Genomic DNA, 22,477 nt, shown 5'->3' with positions numbered 1-22,477 from the left:
GTTAGCGAATGTCTCTCGTGCAGCAATGGTAGCGGCGCTGAGGGGTTGCCGCGTTTGAATTTTGTATGGATAGAGGTGTAAACTCTGGCGCATGAGACGATACGTGGACGTTGGCGTCATTTGGACCGCAGCTGCAACACGGCGAACGGAAACCCGAGGCCGCTGTCGGATCACCTGCTGCACTAGCTGCGCGTTGTCCTCTGTGGTTGCCGTACATGGTCGCCCTACCTTTCCAGGACGTTCATCCGTCACGTTCCCAGTCCGTTGAAATTTTTCAAACAGATCCTTTATTGTATCGCTTTTCGGTCCTTTGGTTACATTAAACCTCCGTTGAAAACTTCGTCTTGTTGCAACAACACTGTGTTCTAGGCGGTGGAATTCCAACACCAGAAAAATCCTCTGTTCTAAGGAATAAACCATGTTGTCCACAGCACACTTGCACGTTGTGAACAGCACACGCTTACAGCAGAAAGACGACGTACAGAATGGCACACCCACAGACTGCGTTGTCTTCTATATCTTTCACATCACTTGCAGCGCCATCTGTTGTTGAAAATTGTAACTACTGTAATTTCGAAAGTTTGTCCGCCTGAAAATGTACTGTTGTCCCAAACATATTGCAACAAACGGTGTATTTCTATCGCTGCTCGTTTAGTTTTTATTGCCGTTTCAAATATACCGGTCATTTTTGAAACACCCTGTATTTATGTTCTGGGTCAACTGCCAGAGTCTGCACCATTCATCAATTCTCTGCAGGTCGTTGTGCAAATTCTTACTATCTTCTGGCATTGCTACTTTGGTATAAACAACTGCATCATCTGCTGGACATCGAATGATGTAAACTATGCTGTTCACACAACACCCAGATGACGTGTTTCTAATTAACAAAAATGAGAAAGACATCGCAACATACGGAATGTGGAAGAGTTTGCGGCATTGTGGGGCGTTACAGACCGCTGTCCGAAGATGATGACTTTTACATTTAATCTCGTCTTCCACAGTGACAGGGTAGCAAATGCCTCAGTGTTCCATTTTAAAGAGACCAATAGCTTTGACTCTTCATATTCTAGCCATGTATATGATCACTGTTTCAGTGCTGGCCATCACCGGAGGTGTTGCTTCCACCAAGACTCTCTCCATCTCAAACGAGAGGTGTCGCTCAAACATTATGTGGTAATCAACAGTGTAACAGTGGACAGGTGGGTTGGGAAAGACACTGTCAATATGGGACGATGTACTGTAATAAGCATCACAGTTGAAAGTGTGATCAGTTTTAGCAAGTTTACCAGTTTTTCCGTAATTTCAATGCCAACCAGTGACATGGCATCATGATAACCAGTTTATATATCATCAGTAAACTACCCCTCCACTAATTTGCGAGTACCATATACTAGGTTGAGAACGTAGATAGATGACCGTCCAGTGCGCGCATTCATGGTTAATTGTCGGACATATACACCAAAGTATACCAGACAGCGTCCTATAACGATGCATTTAGGTTAGCTACATATTTCTGGCACTTCGGTTGCAGTGTGGAATTTACAGTTACGGTTGCCCATCATTCACTATGTGGACGGGAGTCACAGAGTATCCTGGCATTCATAGGATAAAGTTGGAGATTTAAAGTTGTCCCCGCATTGTCTTTGACGAACCATCCCTGCAACACCGTCTCCGATTTAATTGGCAACTAACCAGAAGTAAGAGGGTACTATACTAAAATGTAAACTTTCACGGCCGGAAATATCATGTCCATTATAATTATCCGGGCTGTTATGCCGTGGTCGGTTGATGAATTCTGTGGTGATTCCCAACGTTTCGTCTCCGACTGCGGGAGACATCTTCAAGGGGGTCCGTAGCTTGATGGAAGGTCCAACACACACACTGGCTCGCTACTGACTGCCGCTAAATTCCGTGTCCGCGCGCCCTCGCGCCGCGGCGTGACGTCACGTGTTTTGAAAACGTCAGTGCAATTGGCCGCTGTCCGTCGCCGTCGATCGCCGTTGCCATCACCCAGTAGTGGACGAGTGGTACACATCTTCTTTAACACCGGCATCCATATACCGTTTAATTTGACGCCCTCCTCCTTTCGGTTGAAATTATTTGGGTGTTTAGCGATTTCGATTGCCTCCCTGTAGAGCCTTTCGTAGTATCCGCACGTGGCCGCTAGTACTTGCGTCTCCTCGAAACGAATATTGTGGTTCCCTGGCTGGAAAGCATGCTCCGCAACAGCTGATCGTTCCGTTTCTCCTCTTCTACAATTTCCCTTGTGCTCTTCCAAACGTGTAGAAACAGTTCTTTTGGTGGTACCGACATAAACATCACCACAGCTGCATGGGATCCTATACACTCCAGATTTTTCCAATGGTTTGCGAGCGTCCTTGGCAGGCCTAAGGTATTCCTGTATCTTCATCAACCGACCACGGCATAACAGCCCGGATAATTATAATGGACATGATATTTCCGGCCGTGAAAGTTTACATTTTAGTATCAGACGCCTCTACGGGGAGGATATGTCAAGAGAAGTGCGACGCCTGGAAGGACTCCAGAAGAAGAGAGTGCAGCTTTTGTGTTCCCTCACATTCCTGTCTCGTTGCAGAGCCGTCGGCGTTATACCGAAGTTTCTGAAGATAAAGCGACTGTTCTATTCGGGAAAGGCACAACGCATTTTCAAACGGACTGAGGAGGCCTTACTACGAGAGCGCATTTAGCAGACCCGACGGGACTTGGCAAGCACAAACTGTAAGTTAATGTCTCTCCATATTACGATCAGTAATAAACTGTGCAGCGGTGACTGGGATAAAATTGATAGACTACTGCATGATACCATGGGGAAGCGTATGTTGACGACGTCTAGTAGACAGAAGAAGAAGTTTGATAATTTGCTACCTAATCAGACTGTTCGGCATTTAGACGTTTCCCGGACCGTTATCAATTTGTCCAAACGTTCGTTATCTGACGATGAGACATCTGTGCTTGCCAAGGGAGGAAATTTTGCTGTTAGTCCGCGTTTTGTGCCCACGGAAGAAATTATAGCCAATGTAGAAGCAGGAATTCGCAGTGTAGATTCTGTAACAGCTGAAGAAATCCGTATAGAAACAGTGAGAATATTAGCCAATGCAAAACCGCCGAAAAGTAATATAACTGTGGGTGAGAGAAGAGCTTTAAAACTCCTGAATGGCGACGATAGTATTTTGGTTCTCCCAGCTGACAAAGGAAGCGCAACGGTGGTTATGGATGTGGCCGACTATCAGAGAAAAATTACGGATCTACTGGATCCGCAAGCATATAGGAAGCTGAATAAGGACCCCACTAACAACGTTCTCAGAACTGTGTCGCGGTTAATAAAAAAGTCCTCCATTGAAGAGAGTGTACGGAAAGGTCTCTGCAGTTCGGTTGCGCTACCACCGAGGCTTTATGGATTGCCCAAAATTCATAAAGAAAATGTTCCGTTAAGACCGATACTAAGTGCCATTGGTTCGCCCACCTACTCGTTAGCCAAGTTTTTGACTACGCTGTTAAAACCACATGTGGGCCGTTTGGACTCTTATATAAAGAATTCGACACATTTCATCAGCAGATTGAATGGCATAGTGGTCCAGCCGGAGGACATATTGGTCAGCTTCGATGTGGTATCGCTGTTTACCATGGTTCCACTTAATGATGTATTGGAACAGCTGGATCGAATTTTTCCTGCCGATATTTTAGAGCTGTTTAAGTGTTGTTTGACGACCACATACTTCAAGTGGAATGAACAGTTTTATGAGCAAACGGATGGCGTGGCTATGGGAAGCCCCCTAAGTCCCGTAATTGCAAACTTCTTTATGGAGAAATTCGAAGAACAGGCCTTAGGTACTGCCAGCAAGAAACCAAATGTATGGTTCCGATACGTGGATGACACGTTTGTGTTGTGGAGACATGGTAGGGAGGAACTAAGCCGGTTCCACGAACATCTGAACAGTATAAACTCAAGAATTCAGTTTACAATTGAGGAGGAGGTAGACGGCAAACTACATTTCCTCGATGTGCTTGTGTTTAGAAACGAAAATGGTAGTTTGGGCCACTCAGTGTACCGCAAACCCACGCACACGGACCGTTATTTGCACCGGGATTCGAACCACCACCCACAACAGAAGCGGGGTGTTATCAAGACGTTAGCGGACAGAGCTAGAAATATTTGTGAACCTGACTTGCTCGACGCTGAGATGGAACATCTCCACAATGCACTAACGAAGAACGGATATTCGTCCGCCGAAATAAAACGTGCGTTGAGGCAGCCACGCAGAAATCATACTGACGTACAGGCTACTGCAAAATCTAAGGTTTTCCTGCCGTTTGTTAAAAATGTAACGGAAAGAATAAGGAGGATCTTGACGAAGCGGAATATTACCGTAATTTACAAGCCCACCAGGAAGATACAGGAATACCTTAGGCCTGCCAAGGACGCTCGCAAACCATTGGAAAAATCTGGAGTGTATAGGATCCCATGCAGCTGTGGTGATGTTTATGTCGGTACCACCAAAAGAACTGTTTCTACACGTTTGGAAGAGCACAAGGGAAATTGTAGAAGAGGAGAAACGGAACGATCAGCTGTTGCGGAGCATGCTTTCCAGCCAGGGAACCACAATATTCGTTTCGAGGAGACGCAAGTACTAGCGGCCACGAGCGGATACTACGAAAGGCTCTACAGGGAGGCAATCGAAATCGCTAAACACCCAAATAATTTCAACCGAAAGGAGGAGGGCGTCAAATTAAACGGTATATGGATGCCGGTGTTAAGGAAGATGTGTACCACTCGTCCACTACTGGGTGATGGCAACGGCGATCGACGGCGACGGACAGCGGCCAATTGCACTGACGTTTTCAAAACACGTGACGTCACGCCGCGGCGCGAGGGCGCGCGGACACGGAATTTAGCGGCAGTCAGTAGCGAGCCAGTGTGTGTGTTGGACCTTCCATCAAGCTACGGACCCCCTTGAAGATGTCTCCCGCAGTCGGAGACGAAACGTTGGGAATCACCACAGAATTCATCAACCGACCACGGCATAACAGCCCGGATAATTATAATGGACAAGAGGGTACTATACCTGCTATATTATTACACGACTTGTGAAGGATTAGAGCAAGTTGAGTCCGTAACTGCTGTTCAGCAAGGACTGTTCCAAACAACTCTTACTCACAGCACCCATCCAAGTGCACAAGATATCTCCAGATATGTGCATGTCGTGGAGGTTAGCACCCCTTATCGGTGTATAGTGGATATGAGAGTGCTGCAATGGTATAACAGATGGTTAAGACGAAACATGTGGTTTATGCATGATGGAGCTCCGGATGGACGGAGTTTGAAGCATTTTACGTAGATCAACTGTGCTATCAATTCTGAAGTATTCTCCTAGTGGCTGGGGCCAGTACAAGAAGGTTGATTGTAGAACATAAACACATACTACACTCCTAAGGCTACATGGTTCTGCACTTAAACATGTGATAATGTTAAAGCCAAGTTGTTGCTGAAACATAAGTCATGCGGAGTGTAACGCTCTGATGCAGGACATATACGAGGTGTGACTGGAAAGTTTTAACACCGGATCCGCTACTGCTTACTGGTTTGGCGGGCACATACACGGAGGGTGGGGAGTGAGTCATTGCCTTGTCCTTGAACGCCCTCTGACAGGAAACTGTGTTTCTTTTATTCAGTTTTTTGTGGCAGCTGGTTGAGTGCGAGTCTGTTAGGGCTTGTTGACGGATTCTGTATGCGTGAAAAGGGACGTAAAAACGGAGCAACGAATTTGTATGAAACTTTGTTTTAAAGCCGAGAAATCGGCTACTGAGACTTACGAACTATTAAAAACAGCTTTTGGAGATAATTATATGAGCCAGTCAAATGTTTTTGCCTGGTTCAACAGATTTAAAAAATGGCCATGAATCATTTGAAGATGAACAAGGTCTGGGTATACTTCCACTTCAAAAACGAATGAAAATGTGAAAGATCCCGACTTAGCGCGCACTGATCGTAGACTTACAATTAGGGAGATTTCTGATGAACTTAATTTAAGTTTCTATGCATTTCAGGCAATTTTAACTGAAGATCTGAACAAGCGTCGAGTGTCCGCAAAATTCATTCCAAAAGTGTTGTCAAGTGACCAGAGACAATACCGACTTTAAGTGTGCCAAGAACTGATTAATCGGACTAAAAATGACCCAGATTTGTAAAATAGGGTAATTACAGGTGATTAATGATCCTGAAACCAAAGTGCAATCTTCGCATTGGAAGACGCCAGGTTCACCACGACTGAAGAAAGCACGGCAATGTCGGTCATAGGTGAAGACAATTTTGGCGATTTTCTTTCGATTCTACCGGTGTTGTGCGTCATGAATTTACCTCTGGAGGACAGGCAATTAACCAGGAATGCTACAAATGTGTCCTTGATCGTTTGCACAAAAAGGTGTGGAAGAAAAGGCCTGGATTGTGAAAAGAGAGGAGTTCGGTGCTACACCATGACAATGTTACAGCTCATCGTGCCTTCTCCATCGTTGGATATTTGACCAAATTCAAAATTCCTGTTTTTCCAAAATCGCAATATTCCACTAATATGGCCCTTGTAGACTTCTGCCTGTTTCCTAAACTGGAATTTTCACTGAAAGGGAAGCGATTTGACTCGATTGAAGACATCCAGGCAAATACAGAGAGCGTCCTTAACACACTTCAGGACAAAAAATTCCAGGAATGTTTCCAAAAATGGAAACACCTTTGGAGTTGGTGCGTTCAGTGAGAAGGGGACTATTTTGAAGGAGGTGCATCACAGTATAATATAAGTAACACCATTGTTCAATTACACACCCATTCTTAAAACTTTACAATCATACCTCGTATGTCCAACATCTGACATACATTCACCCTGCATGTTCTCTGTCCCACTCACTACTGTGACAAAACATAAGATGATGAAACAGCTTCCGTCTACACCAAAGAAAAACATAGAATCTTTGTGATACATGCGCAATATAGCTTCCCAGAGTTCTATAGCACACACGGTTCACATCTGATTACAGTTCAGAAATTATTCACTACTGGCCATTAAAATTGCTACACCAAGAAGAAATGCAGTTGATGAACGGGTATTCATTGGACAAATATATTATACTAGAACTGACATCTGATTACATTTTCACGCAATTTGGGCGCATAGATCCTGAGAAATCAGTACCCAGAACGATCAGCTCTGGCCTTAATAACGGCCTTGATACGCCTGGGCATTGAGTCAAACAGAGCTTGGATGGCGTGTACAGGTACAGCTGCCAATGCAGCTTCAACACGATACCACAGTTCATCAAGAGTAGTGACTAGCGTATTGTGACGAGCCAGTTGCTCGTCCACCATTGACCAGACGTTTTCAATTGGTGATAGATCTGGAGAATGTGCTGGCCAGGGCAGCAGCCGAACATTTTCTGTATCCAGAAAGGCCCGTACAGGACCTGCAACATGCGGTCGTGAATTATCTCGCTGAAATGTGGGGTTTCGCAGGGATCGAATGAAGGGTAGAGCCACGGGTCGTAACACATCTGAAATGTAACGTCCACTGTTCAAAGTGCCGTCAATGTGAACAAGAGATGACCGAGACGTGTAACCAATAGCACCCCATGCCATCACGCCGGATGATACGCCAGTATGGCGATGACGAATACACGCTTCCAATGTGCGTTCACCGCGATGTCGCCAAACACGGATGCGTATATCATGATGCTGTAGACAGAAACTGGATTCATCCGAAAATATGACGTTTTGCCATTCGTGCACCCAGGTTCGTCGTTGAGTACACCATCACAGGCGCTCCTCTCTGTGATGCAGCGTCAAGGGTTACCGCAGCAATGGTGTCCGATCTGATAGTCCATGTTGCTGCAAACGTCGTCGAACTGTTCGTGCAGATGGTTGTTGTCTTGCAAACGTCCCTATCTGTTGACTCAGGGATCGAGACGTGGCTGCACGATCCGTTACAGCCATGCGGATAAGATGCCTGTCATCTCGACTGCTAGTGATACGAGTCCGCTGGGATCCAGCACGGCGTTCCGTATTACTCTCCTGAACCCAGCGATTCAATATTGTGCTAACAGTCATTGGATGTCGACCAACGCGAGCAGCAATGTCGCGATACGATAAACCACAATCGCGATAGGCTACAATCCGACCTTTCTCCTCCTTACACGAGGTATCACAACAACGTTTCAGCAGGCAACGGCGGTCAACTGCTGTTTGTGTATGAGAAATCGGTTGGAAACTTTCGTCATGTCAGCACGTTGCAGGTATCGCCACCGGCGCCAACCTTATGTGAATGCTCTGGAAAGCTAATAATTTGCATATCACAGCATCTTCTTCCTGTCGGTTAAATTTCGCGTCTGTAGAACGTCATCTTTATGATGTAGCAATTTTAATCGCCAATAGTGTAATATCTCAGACTCAGACTTTGTGTATGCACACAGCAGAATCATAGACATCCAACTTTCAGCATCAGCCCCGTAAAATGATCATCAGCAATGGAAAATTTCTCTTACAAGGAAACAGATAAACGCATAACAGCGGTGTTTGACATGTAAAATTAGACGCCATGCTACCCTAATTCTGTAATCAAGACGACTTTGAAGCAAATCTATATATAAGTTTTGCAGAACCTCACAAACAACTGTCACTAATTTACAATCACTGCAGTTACGAAACTGGACTCCATTTGTGTCCAAGATGTGGCAGAGAAACAGAGTACATGGCATCTAGAGGAGGGTGTTAAAATAAGTTTTTTCCATCTACGGACATGATTGATCACACACGCGAACTGCTGTATGGAGACGTTTGCTGTTAACAATTGAAGAAGGTAGCGCTCTACGTCACACATAGAACACGCAATTGTACACGTGTCGTTCACAAGTTATACCACACAACTGATGCACCCTGAGAGATCAACGGAAAAAATTGTTAAATGCATGATAAATTCCCTGCAGCAACATCTCCCTCCCTCTAGAATGCATCATCCGTCTACCATAAAATCATAGCTCGTTACAGCCCCTCTCAGCCGTTCACTCCATCTACGTTCTATCAGCCTTTAATCCAGATCCATGTCAATTATAGGTAGATGGTTGTCTTTTCCAAGCAAGGATCTAAGACACAGTCAACCTACGTGTATCACTATTACCTCAATAGACATACAGTACAATGTTGTCAAAAACGATGCAGCAACTGTCTGTAAGGTGTTTGTTTTTCTGACACCACATGATTGTGATTGGTGAAGAGTATAGAGAAGCACATCATAAATACTGTTTGTTAGGTTTTGAAACTCCTAAACAGTCTTGCGCAGAATCAAACACGCGATCCATTCTGTGGGTGTATATTGCAATCTCCCCAGCTGGTAAAGCAACGCTCTTTATTAAAGACGCTTTATAAAAGTCTATAAGGTTATTGCCGCCAACTTTGAGATCACGCCTTGGCTTGTGATCCGACAAATATAAATTTATTAGTCTACATTTGGCGGTCATTAACGTTAAACATTCTGTTCCAGCCTTCTAATTCATATCGATGAAAATCGACTGTTTCCTTGGTTCCTGGTACTTCCATGTCAACTTCCTCTCGTATTCCTCTTGCTCTCAAATTCTCGTTCTCATCTGGAAGCATTTTACTGGTTCAAGCATTTTGGCGTATTTTCCCTCAATTTATACATATTTTTCGCCAATTTTCGTAATTTCATCGCTTTTATGTCACTCCCGACCATGCGATCGTGACATCACTTCTCGCCACATATTCTTAAACTGTTGCTGTATGTCTATTGAAGTAATAGCGATACATGTAAGTCAACAGCTGACTATTATGATTTCCTGGAAAAGAGGTCCACCTGCTTCTAAGTTGATATGGATCTGCGTTAAAGGATGATAGAAAGTTGATGCACTGATTGGCTGAGAGAGGTTGCAATAAGGTATGATTTAATGGTCAGCTAATGATGCAATTACTCGTATAGAGAAAGAGAGTTGTTGCTGCAGTTCATTTACGCCCAACATCGGCACGCAGACGGTATTTGTTTTCGATGTATTGCAAGAGAGAGTTGCGGTAATATCTTATCAAATTCACTGCTGGGTGACGTTAGCACAGTTTTTATTGCTGATAATTTTTATCTGTTGGATGGTCCAACACAATGAAGATGGAGAGAATGTTTAGGTGACAGACCTGTATGTAGTTTGGAAATGCATCAGAATGTAGAAGCAATATTCATGTCCTTCTTCCAGTCCATATAAGATGTGGTGTCTCCCTAATTTTCCTGGTAAGAAACGTCACCGTAACTGCTTGTACTATCTTTTCTGATACCTCGTGTTGCTCCCAAATACAAGAAAGAAGCCACACCAACTAGGCCTGGCTGCAAGCGGGTTCAACAAACAATTGTATCAGTAAAATTAATTACAATGACGGCCACTAAATGTACCAACAATTCCCAAGCATAGGTAAGACGTCACAAAGTGTATAACGCCCATGCAAAATACAAAAGAATAATGTCATACCACTGATTCTGCCTGTTGGAAAACTGTTAACAACGCATAAGCATTAATAAAAATCCCATAAGCAATAAAATGCACAATCCCTCAAAATAGAGGCAGAGTTGGGAAGCCATACAATTTAAATGTGACTCCCAACTGTTGCATATCGTCAAAAACGATGACAGTGTTCCTTAATAAAAATACATTTGCCCGAAACACACGATAAGTTGGGAGGACGTGCAATTTAAATGCTACTCTCAACTGGTATACACCAGCAGAGACATTGACAATGGTACTGAAACAGAGGATGACAGACTAAAGGCCGAAATACTAAATGTCTTTTTCCAAATCTGTTTCACAGAAGAAGACTGCACTGTAGTTCCTTCTCTAGATTGTCGCACACATGACAAAATGGTAGATATCGAAATAGATGACAGAGGGATAGAAAAACAATTAAAATCTATCAAAAGAGGAAAGGCCGCTGGACCTCATGGGATACCAGTTCGATTTTACACAGAGTACGCGAAGGAACTTGCCCCCCTTCTTGCAGCGGTGTACCGTAGGTCTGTGGAAGAGCGTAGCGTTCCAAAAGATTGGAAAAGGGCACAGGTCATCCCCGTTTTCAAGAAGGGACGTCGAAAAGATGTGCAGAACTATAGGCCTATATCTCTATCGTCGATCAGTTGTACAATTTTGGAACACGAATTATGTTCGAGTATAATGACTTTTCTGGAGACTAGAAATCTACTCTGTAGGAATCAGCATGGGTTTCGAAAAAGACGATCGTGTAAAACCCATCTCGCGCTATTCGTCCACGAGACTCAGAGGGCCATAGACACGGGTTACCAGGTAGATGCCGTGTTTCTTGACTTCCGCAAGGCGTTCGATACAGTTCCCCACAGTCGTTTAATGAACACAGTAAGAGTATATGGACTATCAGACCAATTGTGTGATTGGATTGAAGAGTTCCTAGATAACAGAACGTACCATGTCATTCTCAATGGAGAGAAGTCTTCCGAAGTAAGAGTGATTTCAGGTGTGCCGCAGGGGACTGTCGCAAAACCGTTGCTATTCACAATATATATACAAGTGACCTTGTGGATGACATCGGAAGTTCACTGAGGCTTTTTGCGGATGATGCTGTGGTATATCGAGAGGTTGTAACAATGGAAAATTGTACTGAAATGCAGGAGGATCTGCAGCGAATTGGCGCAAGTTGCAGGGAATGGCAATTGAATCTCAATGTAGACAAGTGTAATGTGCTGCGTATACATAGAAAGAAAGATCCCTTATCATTTAGCTACAATATAGCACGTCAGCAACTGGAAGCAGTTAATTCCATAAATTATCTGGGAGTACGCATTAGGAGTGATTTAAAATGGAATGATCATATAAAGTTGATCGTCGGTAAAGCAGATGCCAGACTGACATTCATTGGAAGAATCCTATGGAAATGCAATCCGAAAACAAAGGAAGTAGATTACAGTACACTTGTTCGCCCACTGCTTGAATATTGCTCACCAGTGTGGGATCCATACCTGATAGGGTTGATAGAAGAGATAGAGAATATCCAACGGAGAGCAACACGCTTCGTTACAGATCATTTAGTAATCGCGAAAGCGTTACGGAGATGATAGATAAACTCCAGTGGAAGACTCTGCAGGAGAGACGCTCAGTAGCTCGTTACGGGCTAGGAGCCAAGCAGTATATTGCTCCCTCCTACGTATATCTCGCGAAGAGACCATGAGAATAAAATCAGAGAGATTAGAGCCTACACAGAGGCATACCGACCATATTTCTTTCCACGAACATTACGAGACTGGAATGGAAGGGAGAACTGATAGAGGTACTCAAAGTACCCTCCGCCACACACCGTCGGGTGGCTTGCGGAGTATATCGCCCAAAGGTAAGCTGGGAACTAGAGCAAACGGCTGTCGCAGTCAACAAGGAACAAGCAGGCAAGTTTCAGAATGAGTGGAGTTAGCTAATGACTGTGGATCAAAAAGAACATTCGACAGTTCATATTGATAAGTAAAAGGCCTTAAAACTTAACTAGTTCCAGAAGGAGCAAATGAGGTTACAAGGTTTAAACGAGTAGCTAAAGAGCAGGTATAGCGAGGAGGAACTTCGGGCTTTCAGAACACGCTATAAACCTTTTCACCAAAGAGGACAGACGAATGGTTACCGAGTAATCGGCGACACTCCGCCGCGGCATGCATCATACGATCAACTTTACTTAGCTTGAGCCACCGCGGCGCGGCTGGTGGAGTCACCAGATCGCCAGATTGCCAGCCAGTGCAACACGGAAGTGTCGCCACGGCAGAAAGCAAACTCGCCTCTGCTCCAGGCACACGGAACACGAACGTGTCGTTCGCTGCCAAAGCTACCCTGCCAACATGCATCAGAAGGGAACAGTAACCCGCGCATATAAGACTACAGACGAGAATGCCCAAGATGTTGGAAATCGCAACTTACTGCGAAAGCGACCCCACAGACAAGCTTTTTACTCCTTAAAAGCCGGCCGGAGTGGCCCTGCGGTTCTAGGCGCTACAGTCTGGAACCGAGCAACCGCTACGGTCGCAGGTTCGAAACCTGCCTCGGGCATGGATGTGTGTGATGTCCTTAGGTTAGTTAGGTTTAATTAGTTCTAGGCGACTGATGACCTCAGAAATTAAGTCGCATAGTGCTCAGAGCCATTTGAGCCAACTCCTTAAAATTGCTTGTAAACTAGAAGAAGAAATCTCAGCGTCTTGGATGCAAAGATTAAGGGTGCTTTGCCTCTAACACAAATTACGTTACAAATTTAATTTCGTTGTATCAGAATAGAAGTAAAAACCATTTGTCACTGAGCCAGCTACATTTTCATATCATATTCTGATGCACAGCTAGTGTTTAAGGATGATGGATTACGTCACACCACTTGCCTATCATAAGGTTTCATACTCTCAGTTACCACGCCCGTAATGCGCCATTTACTACGGAGTTGAACAGTAGCGGCTTTAATTTTGAAGGCATGGCACTTCGCTGGCCACTAAGTACTCGGGTTGCCGATATCGACCTGAGCTTTTGGGGGACCCCGGCTGTCCAGTATGGGCTTCGAGAAGACGCGAGTGTTTAAATCGATCAGACGCAATCTTTGCTGTCTCGCTTAAGGAACGGTACTGGCGAGTTGCAGGAAGAGCAGAGGACATCCCACGCAACCTGGTCAGCAAGTCCCCAACCTACTCCGCAAGCTCAAATTTTATGGTGTCTCGAAGACCTCCTGTGCGGATTGGAGACAATGGCACCCCAGCTTCGAACCCTGGCAGTCACGGCGCCTTCACGCCTGACTGGAGTTACGCCTCGTTTTCTTATTTTTTGGCTACTTGAGATTGCAAGACGACGTCTGTGTTAATGTGGAATTGAACCTGTTATATCAACTCGCCTCCGAGTGATTGTGCGTATGATCATAGGGCAGTGTAACTGACCGCAATTTGTTGATCCAGACCATATTTTGTGCAAGTGTACGACTATCATCTGTTATACAGGGTGTAAATTTTAAGTTGACAAACCAGAATAACTCGAAAAACAAGCTTCACACGAAAAAATGTGTAGAATCCAAAGCTGATTATTTTCGAGGGGGACATCTGCTGGTGCTAAAAGTAGCCCGCCACCCCCCGCCCCTGGGGGTGGGGCGGGAGGCAACTTTACAATTTCAAACGGGAACCCCCATTTTTATAGCAGAATCAGATTATACACAAAAAACTACATACATTTTGCCTTAAACATTTGCTCTGATTCTTGGTAGTTGGTGCTGTAATTCAAGAAAATGCATGTTCTCATTTTTGCGTGCAAAATGGTTACGGATAAATAAAACATACTTATTTACTTCGTAAAGTTTGATTCGCTAAATTTAAAACTCTCCCTCTCTCCCCATAGGGTGGGGTTTGAGAGAGATAAATTAGAGTTTTACAAATGTTGACCCACATATTATTTTTTTCCGCTGATCCGGATAAATTTTGTTTGTCAGCATTTGTAAAACTGTAATTCCTCTCTCTCAGACCCCACCCGACAGGGAGGGAGGGAACAGTAATCTTCGCATACAAGGCTACAGACGAGAATGCTCAAGATGTTGGAAATCTCAACTTACCGCGAAAGCGACCCCACATACAAGTTACAAGCTTATCACTCCTTAAAATTACTTGTTAACTAGGAGAGGAAATCTCAGCGCCTTGGATGCAAAGATTAAGGATGCAAATTATGTTACAAATTTAATTTCGTTGTTTAAATATACAAGGTGTAAATTTTAAGTTGGCAAACCAGAATAACTCGATAAATAAGCTTCAGACGAAAAATGTGTAGAATCCAAAGCTGATTATTTTCTAGGGGGACATCTGCTGGTGCTAGAATTAGTCCGCCACCCCAGCCCCTGATTCGCTAAATTTAAAAATGGCTCTGAGCACTACGGGACTTAACATCTGTGGTCATCAGTCCCCTAGAACTTAGAACTACTTAAACCTAGCTAACCTAAGGACATCACACACATCCATGCCCGAGGCAGGATTCGAACCTGCGACCGTAGCAGACGCGCGGCTCCGGACTGAGCGCCTAGAACCGCTAGACCACCGCGGCCGGCCCGCTAAATTTAAAACTCTCACTCTCTCTCCATAGGGTGGGGTTTGGGAGAGATGAATTAGAGTTTTGCAAATGTTGACCCACATATTAATTTTTTCCGCAGATTCGGATAAGTTTTGTTTGTCAGTATTTGTAAAACTCAAATTCCTCTCTCTAAAACCCCACCATATGGGGAGAGAGGGAGAGTTTTAGTTTTAGGCAATCAAAACTTACGAAGTAAATAAGTATTTTTTATTTACCTGTAACCATTTTGCACGCAAAAATGAGAAGATGGATTTTCTTGAATTACAGCGTCAACTACCAAGAATCAAAACAAATGTTTAAGACAAAATGTACGTGTTTTTTTTATGTAGAATCTGATTCTGCCATAAAAAAATGGGGGTTCCCATTTGAAATTTTAAAGTTGCCTCCCTCCCCACCCTCAGGGGCTTGGGTGGCGGTCAAATTTTAGAACCAGCAGATGTCCCCCTCAGGCGCTGCAGTCATGGATTGTGCGGCTGGTCCCGGTGGTGGTGTGAGTCCTCCCTCGGGCATGGGTGTGTGTGTTTGTCCTTAGGATAATTTAGGTTAATTAGTGTGTAAGCTTAGGGACTGATGACCTTATCAGTTAAGTCCCATAAGATTTCACACACATTTGAACAGATGTCCCCGTCGAAAATAATCAGCTTTGGATTCTACAAATTTTTTCGTGTGAAGCTTGTTTTTCGAGTTATTCTGGTTTGTCAACTTCAAATTTACACCCTGTATAACAGATGATACTCGTACACTTGCACAAAATATGGCGTGGAACAACAAATTGCGGTCAGTTACACTGGCCTATGATCATACGCACAATCACTCGGAGGCGAGCTGATATAACAGGTTCAATTCCACATTAACACAGACGTGGCCTTGCAGTATCAAGTAGACAAAAAATAAGAAAACGACAAGTAACTCCAGTCAGGCGTGAAGCCGCCGTGACTGTCAAGGGTTACTGGGGCGTTATTGTCTCCAATCCGTACAGGTGGTCTTCGAGATGCCATAAAATTTGAGCTTGCGGCGTAGATTGGGGACCTGCTGACCAGGTCGCACGCGATATCCTCTGCTCTTCCTGCAACTCGCCAACACCATTCCTTATACGGGATAGCAAGGCTAGCGTCTGACCGAGTTAAACACTCGCGTCTTCTCGAAGCCCATACGGGACAGCCGGAGTCCCCCAAAAGGTCAGATCGATCTCGGCAGCCCGACTACTTGGTGGCGAGCCAAGTGCTATGCTTCAAAATGAAAGACGCCACTGTTCAGTTCCGCAGTAAATGGCGCATTACGTGCGTGATAACTGAGAGTAGGAAACCTTATGATAGAGGCCGGCCGCGGTGGTCTAGCGGTTCTGGCGCTGCAGTCCGGAACCGCGGGACTGCTACGGTCGCAGGTTCGAATCCTGCCTCGGGCATGGGTGGTGTGATGTCCTTAGGTTAGTTAGGTTTAAGTAGTTCTAAGTTCTAGGGGACTTATGACCTATCCCCGAACTCAGTTACGTTCGGCTTGCCTTACCAGTGACTCACCTGGCGACGGCAAAGGTGGTTTATAGGGTCCTGCAACGTGGACGACCCGATAACGTCGTGGAGAGGAAGCACCCGAACGTCAACTGGGGAGTAGTGTGGAGGACAATTCACCACGTAACACTGGACACTGACGTCACGGCGATGTGGTATATCACTGTCAACGGTAAGCAGATGACCAGATCAAGGCTACATGCGATCCACATGGTCGACTCACCCACGTGCACGAGCTGCGGCGTTCAAGACAACGATGAACACCGTCTTAGCTGTGGCGAGTCTACGGCAGTGTGGCACTTAGTGAGGCAAATGTCAGCATACTTCCTTCGGGTAACGCCGAATCATATCGACCCCAAGACTATCCTATTCCCGGATGAGATGTATTACCCACGCATTAAAACTAATGCAATGACGTGGCTTCGTGGACATGCAGTGCATCATTTGTTTCAAGACGGCACTAAGGACACTTTAGACTTTTGGAACTATTTGCAGGAACGACATTGCAAGATCCTCCGTAACCCAAAGTATCGACAATATTTTTCCAATTTTTTGTGGAGTGCGTTCCACGACCCTCCACGTAGCTGGAACATCACGGGTAAGAGAAGCTAAGATTACAAGACGATGATAGAACACTACACGGTACAACGTGGGATCTACTTTTATCATTACGAGAAGTCATACCTGGATGATACAGCAGATGGAGAGTTTCGTTGTGAACCCTCACACTCTGTAGCAGTATTTGCCCCATTTCCTCTTTTTGTCCCCGGTGCGAAAAGGTCTTCGCAGTTTTTGTTTTCCCATCCAGTGCAAGATGTAGCACTGGTTAATGGTGGTAAGGATTCCACCCTTCAGTTTTGTTTCATGGTTTCCTTCGCCCCGCACTTTGCTCTCTTTCTTTATGCCTTTTTCTACAACTATTAGCATGGTTTTAGTTATGTGCGTCCCCAACTCGACCCAACGAGTGCACTTACTAGTATTCAGTTCCTTACTGTTAAAAAAATACAAAAAAATTTAAAAAATACATAAAAATTTAAAACAAATTAAAAATAAATAAATGAATAAATAAACTATAAAAAATCACAGTAATACACCAACTGCATCCTTTGTACCACATATCCCCAGGATGGGAGGGAGGAGACATCGTGGCCAGGCCTCGGGTCACGACCCCTGCCCACCTTGCCTCCGCCAACCCACTACCTGATCCATCTCCCCCCCCCCATATAAAAAAACACTAAATTCTTCTAAAAAAAGCGCTCTAAGGCGCTGCAAAAAAAAAAGCGCTGCAGTCTGGAACCGCAAGACCGCTCAAAAAAAAAAAAAAAAAAAAAAAAAAAAAAAAAAAAAAAAAAAAAAGGGGGGGGGGTTGTTGAGTCCCATAGTGCTCAGAGCCATTTTTGAACCTTATGATAGACTAGTGGTATCGAAGTATCTGTGACGCAATCCATCATCCTTAAACACTAACTGTGCATCAGAGTATGATATGAAAATGTAGCTGCCTCAGCGACAAATGGTTTTTACTTGTCTGTGTGTGCCATTGATAGGTAATTACTAGTTTTAAGTCTCGTTGACTTTTATTTTGCCAAGACTCAAACTTCACGAAAGAAGATGAAGTGAGCATTCGAAACCAGAACAGTTGTTATCATGAGTGACATAAAAGCCGATATCTCAGGTGTTGCGAAACAACTCAAAACACTTAAGAAAGGCAAGACTTCCGGTCCAGATGGTATACCAATCACGTTCCTTCCAGAGAATGCATACACAATTGCGTCTTTCTTAACAATCATATAGAACCGCTCACTTGACGAAAGGTCTGTTCCTAAAGACTGGAAAGTAGCATAGGTCACACCAATATTCAAGAAAGGAAATATGAGTAATCCACTGAATTACAGACCAATATCACTGACCTCAATTTTCAGTAGGATTTTGGAGCACATGCTGTACTCGAACATTATGAATCACCTTGAAGAAAATGACTTATTGATACATAACCAACACGGATTCAGAAAATATCATTCTTGTGCAACACATCTAGCTCTTTATTCCAATGAAGTAATGAGTACTTCAAATGGTTCAAATGGCTCTGAGCACTATGGGACTTAACATCTGTGGTCATCAGTCCCCTAGAACTTAGAACTACTTAAACCTAACTAATCTAAGGACATCACACACATCCATGCCCAAGGCAGGATTCGAACCTGCGACCGTAGCGGTCACGCGGTTCCAGACTGAAGCGCCTAGAACCGCTCGACCACACCGGCCGGCTAATAAGTACTGCCGACAAGGGATCTCAGATCCATTCCATATTTCTAGATTTACAAAAGCCTTTTGATAATGTTCCTCACAAGCGACTATTAATCAAATTGCGTGCATATGGAGTATCGTCTCAGTTATGTGACTGGATTCGTGATTTCCTCTCAAAAAATGGTTCAAATGGCTCTGAGCACTATGGGACTCAACTTCTGTGGTCATAAGTCCCCTAGAACTTAGAACTACTTAAACCTAACTAACCTAAGAACAGCACACAACACCCAGCCATCACGAGGCAGAGAAAATCCCTGACCCCGGCGGGAATCGAACCCGGGAACCCGGGCGTGGGAAGCGAGAACGCTACCGCACGACCACGAGATGCGGGCGATTTCGTCTCAGAGAGGTCACACTTCGTAGTGATAGACGGTAAATCATCGACTATAACAGAAGTGATATCTGGCGTTCCGCAAGGTAGGGTCATAAGCCCTCTGCTGTTCCTGATTTACATAAACGATCTAGGTGATAATCTGAGCAGCCCCCGTAGATTGTTTGCAGATGACGCTGTAATTTACCGTCTAGTAAAATCATCAGACGATCAATTCCAATTACAATATGATCTAGAGAGAATTTCTGTATGGTGCGAAAAGTGGCAATTGGCACTAAACAAAGAAAAGTGCGAGGTCTTCCACGTGGGTACTAAAATAAATCCGATAAATTTTGGGTATACGATAAATCGCACAAATCTAAGGGCTGCCAATTCGACTAAATACCTAGGAATTACAATTACGAGCAAATTACATTGGAAAGGCCCCATAGATAATGTTGTGAGGAAGGCGAAACAAAGACTGCGCTTTGTTTGCGGAACACTTAGAAGTCTCTTTAGAGACAGCCTCCATTACACTTGTCCGTACTCTGCTGGAATACTGCTGCGCGGTGTGGGATCGTTAACAGGCTGGATTGACGGAGGACATCGAAAAAGTACAAAGAAGGGCAGCCCGTTTCGTGTTATCGCGCCACAGGGGTGAGAGTGTCACTGATACGATACGGGAGTTGGGGTGGCAGTCACAAAAACAAAGGCGGTTTTCTTTGCGGCGAGATCTATTTACAAAATTTCAATGACCAACTTTCTCTTCAGCTTGCGAAAATATTTTGTTGACACCCAGCTACGTAGGGAGAAATGATCATCATAATAAAATAAGACAAATCAGAGCCTGAACGCAAAGATTTGTGTGTTCCTTTTTCCCACGCGCCATTCGAGAGTGGAATGGTAGAGAAGTAGTATTAAAATGGTTCGATGAACCCTCTGCCAGGCATTTAAGTGTGAATTGCAGAGTAACCATGTAGATGTAGATGAGTTATAGCTTCGAGCCGCCCTCCGTGTCCAAACTGTACAGTCAGCATTCTCACCCTGTCCTCGATGTGCAATCTTGCATTAATGCGTAGCCAACTTTACACTTCTCCTTGCCGTGACAAACATATGGTACATTGATACACGAAAATCATAACCGGAAATAGCGCAATCAACAAATTATTAAACTGAGACACATGACATAATTTAACCAGACGACTATACAGCTGCAGTATTAAACTTGGTTATTGCCCAGTACGGCTACGTCACACTGTGAACAGCCTGTACAAGTTTTCGCCTAGCTGTTGTTTCAACTCACCCTACAGTACAGCCCGCGGCGGTGAGGACTATAGTTTGCGTGATAAGCGAACCGCCACATACAGTCTTCTCGTCGCTTTGGACGAGGGCTTGATGTGCAAACTGGCACCGCGTGGCGTTTTTGCCACCGACGATGCGAAAGATTCCGCGTTCAGGAGCTGCCCATGAGTCTGAAACAAGACGTCACGCTCTGACACAATTCTGTTTAATTCTCGGCTCCTTTTTATCTATATGAGAACTATTGCAAACGCTGGATCTGCAGCTAGGCGAATCCTTCAGACGGAAGGCCCTTTGATTGCCACAACCAAGATTTTCCTCTAATTATAAACATGATTTGCATGCAAACAGTGGTTTCCATCTCTCATGGACTCCGATTTTTATTTTGATACACATCATCTCCCATCAGGGTAATCTGAATTTGTTTAAGAGACATTGTTTGGCCTGTGACCAAGTGCGTCAGTTGGGATGACACTGGATTTTCACTTAGAATAATGATATGGTGGCAGCATTGCCAGACCACACACGAGCGCTGCGACACGACGCGGTGCAAGCAGAAGTGATACTGCGGTTCCGTCAACAATGTCCAACTTTCTGCAAAGATGGTGTCAACAAACTGGGGTCTCGTTCAGAGAAATGGCAGCATGCACATTCAAGCTATGCAGATACAGTATCTATTTCTGGTAGAACTTAGATATACACTACTGGCCATTAAAATTGCTACACCACGAAGATGACGTGCTACAGACGCGAAATTTAACCGACAGGAAGAAGATGCTGTGATATGCAAATGATTAGCTTTTCAGAGCATTCACACATGGTTGGCGCCGGTGGTGACAACTACAACGCGCTGACATAAGGAACGTTTCCAACCGATTTCTCATACACAAACAGCAATTGACCAGCGTTGCCTGGTGAAACGTTGTTGTGATGCCTCGTGTAAGGAGGAGAAATGCGTACCATCACGTTTCCGACTTTAATAAAGGTCGGATTGTAGGCTATCGCGATTGCGGTTTATCGTATCGCGACATTGCTGCTCGCGTTGGTCGAGGTCCAATGACTGTTAGCAGAATATTGAATCGGTGGGTTCAGGAGGGTAATACGGAACGCCGTGCTGGATCCCAACGGCCTCATATCACAAGCAGTCGAGATGACAGGCATCTTATCAGCATGGCTCTAACGGACCGTGCAGCCACGTGTCGATCCCTGAGTCAACAGATGGGGACGTTTGCAAGACAACAACCATCTACACGAACAGTTCGACGACGTTTGCAGCAGCATGCACTATCAGCTCGGAGACCGTGGCTACGGTTACCCTTGACGCTGCATCACAGACAGGAGCGCCTGCGATGGTGTACTCAACGACGAACCTGGGTGCACGAATGGCAAAACGTCACTTTTTCGGATGAATACGTGTTCTGTTTATAGCGTCATGATGGTCGCATCTGTGTTGGTGATATCGCGGTGAACGCACATTGGAAGCGTGTATTCCTCATCGCCATACTGGCGTATCACCCGGCGTGATGGTATGGGGTGCCATTGGTTACAGGTCTCGATCAACTCTTGTTCGCAGTAACGGCACTTTGAACAATGGACGTTACATTTCAGATGTGTTACGACCCCTGGCTCTATCCTTCGTTCTATCCCTGCGAAACCCTACATTTTTAACAGGATAATGCACGACCGCATGTTGCACGTCCTGTACGGGCCTTTCTGGATACAGAAAATGTTCGACTGCTGCCCTGGCCAGCACATTCTCCAGATCTCTCACCAATTGAAAACGTCTGGTCAATGAAGGCCGAGCAACTGGATCGTCACAATACGCCAGTCACTACTCTTGGTCAATTGTGGTATCGTGTTGAAGCTGCATGGGCAGCTGTACCTGTACATGCGATACAAGCTCTGTTTGACTCAA

At 44.7% G+C, this 22,477-nt stretch overlaps 1 protein-coding gene across 1 annotated transcript in view; it reads right to left on the bottom strand.

Annotated features, from left to right (window-relative positions):
* LOC126106130 (chymotrypsin BI-like) overlaps nt 1–22,477 on the bottom strand; it is a 47,655-nt gene that overhangs the window by 7,663 nt on the left and 17,515 nt on the right. Inside the window, exon 2 of the mRNA XM_049912374.1 lies at nt 20,567–20,735. Within this exon, the coding sequence (XP_049768331.1) occupies nt 20,567–20,735 (169 nt within the window). The remainder of the gene's footprint in view (nt 1–20,566; nt 20,736–22,477) is intronic.

The sequence above is a fragment of the Schistocerca cancellata genome, chromosome 10, assembly GCF_023864275.1.
Source record: "Schistocerca cancellata isolate TAMUIC-IGC-003103 chromosome 10, iqSchCanc2.1, whole genome shotgun sequence".
NCBI classification, from domain to species: Eukaryota; Metazoa; Arthropoda; class Insecta; order Orthoptera; family Acrididae; genus Schistocerca; species Schistocerca cancellata.
The sequence above is the reverse complement of the archived record's forward strand: the minus strand, read 5'-3'. Positions and strand labels throughout refer to the sequence as shown.